Source organism: Lampris incognitus, chromosome 2, assembly GCF_029633865.1.
Source record: "Lampris incognitus isolate fLamInc1 chromosome 2, fLamInc1.hap2, whole genome shotgun sequence".
Taxonomy (NCBI): Eukaryota; Metazoa; Chordata; class Actinopteri; order Lampriformes; family Lampridae; genus Lampris; species Lampris incognitus.
Window position 1 is genome coordinate 92,601,012 of NC_079212.1, and position 10,712 is coordinate 92,611,723.

General features: G+C 47.4%; 2 protein-coding genes across 2 annotated transcripts; both read left to right on the top strand.

Moving 5' to 3' along the window:
• Positions 1–452: 452 nt before the first annotated feature.
• fndc10 (fibronectin type III domain containing 10) lies at positions 453–3,195 on the top strand. The gene is made up of 2 exons (XM_056274916.1): positions 453–885; positions 1,087–3,195. Exon 2 carries the CDS (start codon positions 1,231–1,233, stop codon positions 2,308–2,310), a length of 1,080 nt encoding a protein of 359 aa, XP_056130891.1. The 5' UTR covers positions 453–885; positions 1,087–1,230; the 3' UTR covers positions 2,311–3,195.
• An 899-nt stretch (positions 3,196–4,094) lies between these two features.
• On the top strand, positions 4,095–8,465 carry ssu72 (SSU72 homolog, RNA polymerase II CTD phosphatase). The gene is made up of 5 exons (XM_056273517.1): positions 4,095–4,393; positions 5,451–5,594; positions 6,830–6,969; positions 7,147–7,265; positions 7,521–8,465. The coding sequence occupies exons 1-5, from the start codon at positions 4,314–4,316 to the stop codon at positions 7,620–7,622; spliced, it is 585 nt and encodes a 194-aa protein (XP_056129492.1). The 5' UTR covers positions 4,095–4,313; the 3' UTR covers positions 7,623–8,465.
• The last annotated feature ends 2,247 nt before the right edge of the window (positions 8,466–10,712 follow it).

Below are 10,712 nucleotides of genomic sequence, written 5' to 3' on the forward strand. Positions count from 1 at the left end.
CTGAGGGCAGAGGCCTTACTCAATCGTATAAATACTGAGGGTAGAGGCCTTACTCAGTCGTATAAAGACTGAGGGCAGAGGCCTTACTCAGTCGTATAAATACTGAGGGCAGAGGCCTTACTCAGTCGTATAAAGACTGAGGGCAGAGGTCTTAGTCGTATAAATATTGCCAGTTCATTATGAATGTTGTTGCACGTTCCGAGTGACGTGGGCTGTGGGGCCCATTGTCAGAAGAGAAAGCGCGCCACTTGAGGGTGCTGTGGACCGTTTTAGATTACACCCATCTGTCCCACCGAGACGCGTGGAAGGAAGGGAAAGACGAGCTAATCAGAGACATCTGTCAGTTCTTGTAACTTTTTGTGACATCACCCCCAATCGTTCATGATTTGCAACAATGCGGGGGACATAATTAAAACGACGAGAATAACATTTTATTTGGGGGTGGGGGGGGACAAAACCATCAAACCCAGATCTTAGATGAAAATGTAATCACGGCTGCTCTAGTAGGCGCTCATTTGCAGAGGCAGCGACAGTTCTGTGGAGATAAGCGCCAGGCAAGACGGGGATGGGGGGGGGGGAACTCCCCACTCCCCATCAGTTTAGCAAGGCCCGCCGTGCTCCGCTGATTTCTTCGTATATTAGCGAACGTCACGATGTTGACGGCAGCTGCCCGTTAACCTGCGGAGGATGAGTGGATCCACGGGACCGGGCGCGAGCAGATTCCCACGTATTCAGACGCCAATGAAACGGACTGCAGATACTCGCTCACGTGCACACCCCGCGCGCGCGCGCACGCGCCAGCCGTCAAACGTTCCGAGCAGACAGGAAGGAGAAGAGAGTCGATCTGATGGAGCAGTAGCCGCGTCCTCCCGCGCCACCCCCAAAGTAAGTTGTTGTTCTCTCTAAGAAAAAAAAAGGCCTGTAAATTGGCGCCTGTGCTAATCGGGTGACCTTGGCAGGCAGGCAGTGGCCCGCGTCGAGGCGCTTTGCTGCACTGCAAGGCTAGCTTAGCCTAACGCAAGGTCATACCTAAACATCGCGGGCTACCAGCCCGATGGTTTAACCGATGTCGTGTGTTGGATGCAGGCTGATCCGTCTCGTGGACGCGCCCGGAGCGTCCGGTCGAAGCGTGCGTTGATGTAGACCTGGTCGTCCTGCGGGCGGACATCTCGGCACGTCGTGTGCTATCGTCAAACGGCTCCACGATGTCAGCGAGTCATTAGAGGAGGAATGGAGACGAAGGGGCAACGACGCCGAGCATCGTCGTCGCCGTCACTCCTCGTCTTGTTGGCAGCCGCGCTCTGCGCGTTTCACGCGGCGACCGGGACGAGCGGAAGCGGCGGCGGCGGCTCAGCATCCTCAGCGTCAGCGTCTCCTCCGCCAGATGCTGGAAGGAGGGATGCGCCGTCAACCTGGCCGAGACAGACCAGCAGCAGTTCTGACTACTTAAGCCACGAAACCCTCGGCAATGACAGCAGCAGCCTTACACCAACGCTTAAAGAGGAGCCCACCCTCGCCGACGGCTCCCCTTTCAACACCAGCGGAAGCAGTAGTCCCACTTTGACATCTGGAAGGTCAAACAGACCAAGTTTGGGCACGGAGGCGCCCAGGACACCAATTTGCGCCTACCAAGTAATCGAGGGAGGCATCGGGGGCCAGTTGTGTTTTCGGCAAACTCAGTTTGGGTTCCAGTGCCGCAAGGGAGATTGCAGGACTGTAAAGTCTAGTGCCAGGAGTCTGGTGGCAAACGTTCTCACCAATGGCAGTGTATTTTTACAGTGGAACCAGGGTGGTGCTAGGAAAAAGATTCAAGTGAAATCTAAAGTGGCGATGACTGACCGCGACACAAAGACCGCACAAAATGGATCTGGCTCAGTAGGGGAGGAAGACTGGCTTCCTACCCCCCCACCAAAGACTGTTTTCAACGGCAAACACCACAGAAGGGGTGGCTTCAAGTTGAGCTGCTTTTGGAATGGAAGCTATACTCAGTTTGAGTGTGCTGGTGTCCATCTTGGGTCCGGCTGCAGAGACTTTCTGCTGACTGAGCTGCACGAGAACGTCCCCTACCGCATCTGCCTGAGCTCCCTGTCCCGCCCAGGTCTAGCCAAGAGAGCAGATCAAGGGGACTGTGTGGAGTTTACTGTATCTCCCACCGGGATGCAGGACATTGTGATCGCCATGACAACAGTGGGGGGCGCAATCTGCGTGATGCTGGTCATCATCTGCTTATTGGTTGCATATATCACTGAAAACATTATGAGCCCCTCAACACAGCATACTTACTCCTACCACACACACTCTCGCCACTAATATTGCTGTACTCAGAAAGGGCACTGCTGGAATAAAAAGCGTAGGTTATGCATAATAAGGTTTCTTGATTACCATATCTAATCTAAGAGTTCGTCTGTCGCCATTTTACAATGCTGTGATTGCAACAAAAAATAAATCCCAAATCCTCTGTGAATAGTACACACTGTAGTAAATGGTCACACCCATATTTGCATATGAACCTGGTCGTTATGCAACTGTATTGTTTATAAGGGTGGAGATACCTGCAGTCAGACTGAAGAGGTCACTCAGACGAGGGATCTGTCAATAAACGCTGTATTCAGATGAACTGATTCAACCTTCTTTGACCCATCTCCTCTCACACTTACAATAACCAGTGACTCTTTGGATAAGCCGCATATTATGAAATGCACCTTCAGACATGAGTCAAACAAGCACAACTTGAGGTTCTGAAAGGAACACATAACTTGCCTTGTAAACCTCTGCAAGGGACGCACTGAACCAAAACTGTACATGACTTACTTCAAAGAGACCACTGTGTACTCCTTTTCTTTTTTTGTTCCTGTGCACTGTTTATCTGTCAATGGCAATGAATCTAGCAGCTTGTATGCTGGTGATGTCTTCTCTGCAATACAAATAATAAAGTGTATTTGAGGAACAGGAGAGTTGAGCTTACTGTTTAGCCCGGGAGAGAGAAATCCAGACTGTGGTACATGTCGTTGCACAGAGAACATAAACTCACTAGAGAACACTTCTCCACTTCACTTTGTCATACATTGTGTCACTTTAGTCTACTTAGACTAAACTGTGTAGAGACTATATGTACTGTAGTGTAGACAATGACACGCACCAATTTCTGCAGATACTTTGCCAAACTGTGGCTCTATCAGTCAGTCAATAAAGTAATCAACAGAAGTAATTTGTAATTGAATTTCTCTTTTTTGTGTGTGTGTGTGTGTGTCCTTATGAAAGCATTAGACTACCGCGACAATTTACAAACGCCAAGCACAAGAAATACAGAAATGAGACACGTCTTTAAGGTGCAGTAAGGCATCTCGTGGGTTAGTTTGGATCTCTTGTAATGCTGACGTGGAGGACGTCTGGGTGGAAAACTAAACTGCAATCAAATTTACAAAGGTTGGACATATAGTTGTAAACTACTAATTAGACACGTTAGCCCCCAGCTAACGGGTCTGACCCTTTAGCCGAGCGGTTAGTGATGTCGCCTTGTGGTGCAATACACCCCGTATCGAATCCCGCACCGGGCAAGAAAATAACCGGTTACATAGTTACAAAACTGAACATGAACAGATTAGATCAAAGAGGTAAACCGACGTGTCTACTAAAGAGGTTCAATCCAGCGAAAGGCACACATTTTGGACCCGTCCGTTCATCCACCTAGAATTCTGTTTTTAACAAGCCTGGACCACCGGAATAACACGATGATTGATATTCACCTATTGCTTCAACAAATTGGTGCATGGACTTGACGTGAGCCTGCTCGGTTTTGTGAAGCGACTGGATTCAAAACGAGTAAAAGAAGAAGAAGACGAAGAATAAGAAGAAAAGGCAGTGACATTGAATACATTGAGTAGACCCATACAGCAAGTGAGAGATAACAGTTATTGCAAAATCTATAGAACAACTCCCGACGCTTGCCATTTTGAGTGTTGGGCGGACCGAACGTGACGTCATCGCAGCGCGTATCCGCGACGCCCCGCCCCCCCTCCGCGACACGTCACAATTTAAAGCCGCCGTAAGGCGTAGCGCTCCCCGATCTCCGCCATTTTAGCATTCTCCTCACACGGAGAGGGGAGGTCTGCCGTTCTGCGTAACACCGATTGTTGTTTTTTTTTTTTTTCCTTCTTCTTCTTTTTTTTTTTTGGGTGTGTGTTTCGTTCAGGGTTCGTTTCGGTTCGATGTTAGGCCTCTCGTTTCGCGAACAGAGCAGTTGACCGCCTATGAGCGCCGACATCGCAGTCCTTTATTCCGGTTAGTTAGACCCTCCCTATCGAAGAGGCGCAATGCCTAGCCACCCGCTGCGTGTGGCGGTCGTGTGCTCGAGTAACCAGAACCGCAGTATGGAAGCGCACAATATCCTCAGGTAAAGAGATCCGCCGAGGACACGGGACCCCGTGTCCCGACAGGCCCGGTGACGCCGATAACTGTCACCGCCGCATTTGCCGTTTCGTTCCCGTCGGCGCTTCACTAAAGTAGCCGCCGTCGGCCTCGGTACTGCCTCAACAATGGGCACGGAGAACAACCACGCAGCTCGCAACTTTAATATCGACTGGTGGCGCGCTTCCTTTTTCTTGTTCTCCTTACGATGGAAGGCGATGCGAGTTTGTTCATTTTAACCGCCGAGGGGGAAACATCCCCCCCCTCCTCTTTTAACAGGTTTTCGAGATCGCCGGCCTGAATTTATCTAGATAGTTTTTTCCCCCTCAACTCAGACGAGAGCGCCCCCCCCCCTTTAAAATATACCGGAAGGGAGGAACTTCAGCCGTGGTGTTGAGGGAGTTTCTGTCGTTCTACCCGAACGAGTCCTCCTCGTGAGCGCCGCCCGGCAGGGAACAGTAGCTGAAGTCACTGAGGTCTGCGGCAGGTTCTGGGTGTTGAGGTGTCATTTTTAGGTCACTCTCACTCTTTACAGCTGGCTAGTCCAGCCCCAGACCTCGTTATGGCTGGACCGTAAGATGACCGAGCAGGTCTTTTTTTATTAACACTGGTACAGACGCCTCCTCGCCTGGGCTTCTTACCCGGGGGGGGGGTGATCAGATCACGGCAGCCTGCTTGGCAGTAGGGGCTTAGCGTGGTCGGGTGAAATAAAATGTGAAACCTTTTCTCTGGTGTGAAGGTGACAGCCTCTGATGGGTCCTCTCATGCCACTGCGTTAAAGTGGCCGAGGAACCTTGGCATCTTCTTAAATCTTCAGTGCTGAGTGCAGGAAAATCACAAGAGTGGAATAGTTTGCCTTACGAGTTTAATGAACGCCCCTGAGAACAAATACATTCGTGGATGATTTTGTAAAATTGAAGATTCAGCAGCAATTGAGACTAGACTGGGTTGTAATTTGTGCGTTACCTTTTGCATGCATTACTGACTACTGCATATTCACTTAATTTTATTAATGAGCCTTTCTTGTCCCTTCCTCTTTGCAGCAAGCGTGGATTTGATGTGCGATCATTTGGGACTGGGTCTCATGTGAAACTACCCGGTCCTGCTCCGGATAAACCAAATGTATATGACTTCAAAACAACATATGAACAGATGTACAACGACTTGGTCCGCAAGGACAAGGAACTGTATCCCCCCCCTCCACACACACACACACTCAACTGACTACAGATAGGTAAACAGTCCACTGACATCTTGGTCAGGCATTTTCCTTTTCTCACTGTGATACAACTGGAAGGTGGAGTGACACAGCATCGGAGATTGCAGCAATGGGTAACACACATGGAGACATTTTTCATTAAATATGACAAATATTTCTATACTTTGTTTACATTTTATTGTGTTTGCTCACCAGGTACTGTGATCATCAAAAGCCCTTATATGTTTCACTAAATGTTGGCTCTGAAAACAAAAGGTACAGCCTGAAACCGAGTGAGAATGTAAAACAAGCCATCTGAGTACTGAATGGTGTTGCCGCTGAGAGATGAAATGGTTTGCAAGTGTACATATTCACTGCTCTCTTTAAACGGCTTGGTGGCAGTTTTACTGACAGCTGCTTGTTCATGACAAACTCTTTAAGACGGCTATGTGAGGATGTAGATAGAAAGGCCTCCCCCATGTTTTGGTGAGAGGTAAAGTAGTGACAGAGTATACAAAATCCAACAGGATAATTTTGCATGGGCTCTACTGTGAAAGTCATGATAACTAAAGCCTGTTAGTTTCTTCTATAGAAGTAACACAATGCTAATATCACTTCTTCAGTAGTGTAGAGGTTGTCATTCATTTGCAATTTGTCATTAGTTCAGCTAGAATTAACCTGAATTCAGCCCCTACTTCCTGTTCACAGGAAGTTGAATCAGTTCATCTGGACACAACGTTTATTGAGAGAAACGTTTCATCTCTTATCTAAGTGACCCCTTCAGTCTCGAGATGTCAGTTAGATGAGGGATGAAACGTTTCTTTCTAAAACGTTGTGTCCAGACGAACTGATTCAACTTCCTGTGATTTTCTTAACCTGGGTTATTGAGCATGCATGAAGACATACTTCCTGTTGTTGCACCCACAGTGGGTCGGTAGGCATTTTAAGCACCACTGGAGGGCACTGTGGCTTCTGTAATATGGGCACTGACTGCTTAGCACCTCGTTGCTCTGTGTTCTTTTATTAATGATTTGTTTGGGAAGTCAACAAGGGGGAAGACAACCATCCTTTGTTTGAAACACCACATAGTTCAGCGTCTAATATTCTAGTGAGGCTTTACTGGGTGTTGTCCCATTCTGTCAGTACTAGCACATACGAGTTCTTTTTAAGGGTGTGAGGGACGTTCTTGCTTCTGTTGTGTTCCTTAACCTCCCACCTCCTAAGATACACACAGAATGGAATCCTACACATGCTGGACCGCAACAAGCGCATCAAAACAAGACCTGAGCGCTTTCAGAGTTGTAAAGACCAGTTTGACCTCGTCATCACCTGTGAAGAGAGGGTTTACGACCAAGTTCTGGAGGGTGAGGCTTCTGTCTGTCATATGGGAGCGCACGTGTTGTTGAAACAGTCAACGATAAACCCCATCCACCAGAGAGGGTCGGCAGTTTTGATAGATTGGGTGATATTTCGGCACTTTACCATTGTGGAGCTGCATGTTCTGCCAGAAAACACATTAAGTCATGCGTTGTGCTTCACAGATCTGAACTCCAGAGAGCAGGAAACTCTCCAGCCGGTGCACGTCATCAATGTAGACATCCAGGATAATCACGAGGAAGCCACGCTCGGGGCCTTCCTCATCTGTGAGCTGTGTCAGTGTGTGAGTATCTGCCGCTGTTGAATGTCGTGCGGTCATTTGGTCGCTCTTGAGAAGAGCCAAACTTTCCTCATCGGCCACATTTGATGGTTAAAGTTGGTCAGATGAGTTGGTTATGCACCTGTTCTGGAAATAGTGTCCACTTTTAAAGATGCCTCAAGTGTTAGGGGTTTGCTGCTTGACGATAATGATGATTAGACTCACCGATGATTTTATCTGTCTATGCAAGTCCCTCATGAGTCCTACTTCTCCTTTCAGATCCAGCACACTGACGACATGGAGAATGAAATCGACGAGCTACTACAAGAGTTTGAGGACAAGAGCAACAGGCCTTTTCTCCATACCGTGTGCTTCTACTGATACCCCCTCACAAATCTTGCAATAAAACGTACCCCAGGACCAGAAGCAAACAAAGTCCTTCAAGATGCACATACATACTTGCATTTCCCTCAGTAATCTACACTCGTTTGGTACAAAATGAGTGCGCACACATCACACAGAACTTCTTGCAAAGACTTCATGGCGGTTGTTAGCGAAAATGATGATGGTTTTGTTTTGGTTGCTTTTTGATTTCCTCTGCAGAGGACAGGCTGAGGCTGTTGCTCTGCCTTTACTCCTGGGTCAAGTTCAGGCCAAAGTCCTCCACCCATCCCACAGTGAAACCACACAGCCATGTTACCCTGGAACAAGCAAATCCCCTCAAATAACCCCTCATCCAGCCCTTCTGAGTTTATGTTCTTTTCTTTCTTTTTTTCTCCTAAATTGATGCTGATCTAGGTTCTGTATGACATGAAATAATTGTAATGACTGCGTATATGTCCCATTTTATGCCTAAACAGGGATAGTGTAAATGTTTTATATTGGAATCAGAGGAGGTTTATATGAGGTGAGTGCGTGTCTTGGTGTGCAGCTGTGTGTGCTAGGTAGTTGGAGTAACTTAATATGGGGGGCCATAATTACCAAATCTGAGACCTTAAGGCTCTCCCCCGGTTTATTTCTCTATAAAGTATTGATTCATATTTAAGGTGAGATTTGCTGTCCTTCAGGACATAGTATTTTTTTCTTTTTCTTTTGTAAATTGTGAAAGAATTGAATTGTAATTATTTGCAAACTGCAAGCTCAGTCCAGAGTGCCTGAATTTCTGTATGTACATAAGAATTCACTAAAGAAACGAACATCTCACCTTTTGTGACTTGTTTTTTTTTTCTGTTTTGAGATATGATCTTCATGATCATATGAGATATGATCTTCATGAGATATATCATATGAGATATGATCTTCATGATCTCTTTATATGGGAAGTGGCGTCAACAAAACCAGTGCACTGTTGTCAGTTGCTGCACATCAGTTTACCCATCAGGCTGCTGGGGGGGGGGTGTTTGGACCGGTTTGCCGTCAGTGTGTGTTGGTGGCAGCGTGGCTGGCTGGGTCATACGTGTAAGTGACAGTGAAGTGAATCTGTGGGTGCATCTACTGTGCTCTCAGGGAGCAGGATCGGGAGTAAATCTAAACGGTCCTGCATGCATGTCTAAACAGTTGCAGCCAGGGATCCGTCCACGATCTGGCCATACTGATACTGATTGGTCGGTCCTCACAAATCTGGAGTTGGAAGATGTGCGCAGGTATTCATGTCCCCTTTAAGACGGAGGTTACTGATCCACGGTGGCTTTCTCGGTAGACGAGCTAATCAAAGAGGAGGGGAGGCCTGTCCGGCAGACGGCTGCTGTTGGAGAGCCCTGGTGCCTGCAGAGAGCCGGTGGGAGGGTGAGAGCGGGTGGGTTGAGGTGCTGCATGAACGCGGCGGAAGTGGTTGGAGCCTGTGACGCACCGGTCGTGTGTTGGCTCTCCAGGAGCGCGGGGAAGCGCGTGTCTACTTCGGGAGAGAGAGGCTCGCCAGTCGTCGCGGTCCTTTGTTTTGTGATGGAGAGCTATGACGTCAGATCACGGTCGATCACTTTTGAGCCCCCCCCCTTTTTTTTACATAATCCCCCCAGGAAAGCTGAGAAATAAGCCAAGCCAACTAGCCAAGACCACGCCACAACAATGTGAGTTTACAGGTTTAATGAGGAGAGGAAGTGACAGATGATGGAGGTGGAGGTGGAGGTGGTCTGACATGTCTGGGGAGGAGGAGACTTGGAATGGGGGTTTCGTCTCAGGTGATGGTTTGCCCGAGCCGACCCCCAGATGGTGCCTGAAAAGAGGAGAGAAGATAAGGGAGGGAAGATGGGATGAACGGGTGTGAGGAGAGACCGGTAGGGGGAGGGATGAGGTCGGAGGGTGAATGAAAGAGATGGAGGGAGGGTGGGGGTCGAGAGAACGGATGGCTGGATGGGTGGACCAGTTGATTAGAGGAGTGGTTGACACGTCGCCCTGCTCCCAAACCTTAGTCAACAAGTTATCTTCATTTAAGTCAAACATATTTTACCAATTAACATTAGTAGAATAGAGTAAAAGAGCTTCTCCCTTTGTAGAGTTTTTTCCTCTGACTAATTTAGAAACTAGTCTAAACTAGAACTAAAGCTAAGTGGCTACTAGATCCTGTTGATATTGTACATTTCTTATAGAGCTGATATCTGTTGCTGTCTGACAGTTGTATTATGTAATGTTAATTCCAAGTCAGAAACACCAACATTTTAGTTGGTGACTTGTTCACAAGAGTTTTGGTACTCTTACCAAAACTCTTGAGACACCTCAGAAAATACAGTCTCTGCTGTGCCTTGTTGAGGATGCAATCAGTGTTGAGAGACCATGTGAGGGTGTCTGTGATGTGTAAACTGAGAAATCTAAAACTGTCCACAATTTCAACAGATGACCCACTGATGGAAATAGGAATGTGACTTCCACTGATCTTTCTAGAGTCAACAATGATTTCTTTTGTCTTATTGACATTTACAGAGAGGTTGTTAGCATGGCACCATATGGTTAGATCTTCCACTTCCCTCCTATAGGCCCTCTCGTCACTGCCGCTTATTAGTCCAATCACCGTTGTGTCATCTGCAAATTTAATGATGCTATTGTTGTCGTATTTGGTAACACAGTCAGTCGTGTGTAAACAGGCTTGTACAAGAGGGGCCCGAGACAGCAGCCCTGAGGTGCACTGATCCTAAGAACTAATGTAGATGAGTATGTTTTACTCTCACAGTCTGAGGCCTGCCCGTCAGGAAATCAAATAGCCAATTACAGATACAGTTGCCCCGACCAAGACCTCTGAGTTTCACCACCAGTTTGGATGGTATAATTGTATTAAAAGCAGAGCTGTAATCAATAAACAACATTCTGACATATCTTTTCAAGGTGTACTAAAGCAGTATGCAGAGCAAGTGAGATAGCGCCATGCACAGATCTGTTGGAACAGTAGGTAAACGGTCACGGGTAACAGGAATGTTACATTTTATATATGATATAATCAATCTTTCCAGACACTTCATAATAACAGAGGTCAAAGCAACA

What these genes read in the sequence shown, in the direction of transcription:
- fndc10 (XM_056274916.1), top strand. Translation starts at nt 1,231, where the DNA reads ATGGAGACGAAGGGGCAACGACGCCGAGCATCGTCGTCGCCGTCACTC.
- ssu72 (XM_056273517.1), top strand. Translation starts at nt 4,314, where the DNA reads ATGCCTAGCCACCCGCTGCGTGTGGCGGTCGTGTGCTCGAGTAACCAG. An exon ending in GTCCGCAAGGACAAGGAACT is followed by an intron (nt 5,595 to 6,829) that starts GTATCCCCCCCC and finishes CCACCTCCTAAG; the next exon opens with ATACACACAGAATGGAATCC. An exon ending in TCTGTGAGCTGTGTCAGTGT is followed by an intron (nt 7,266 to 7,520) that starts GTGAGTATCTGC and finishes TTCTCCTTTCAG; the next exon opens with ATCCAGCACACTGACGACAT.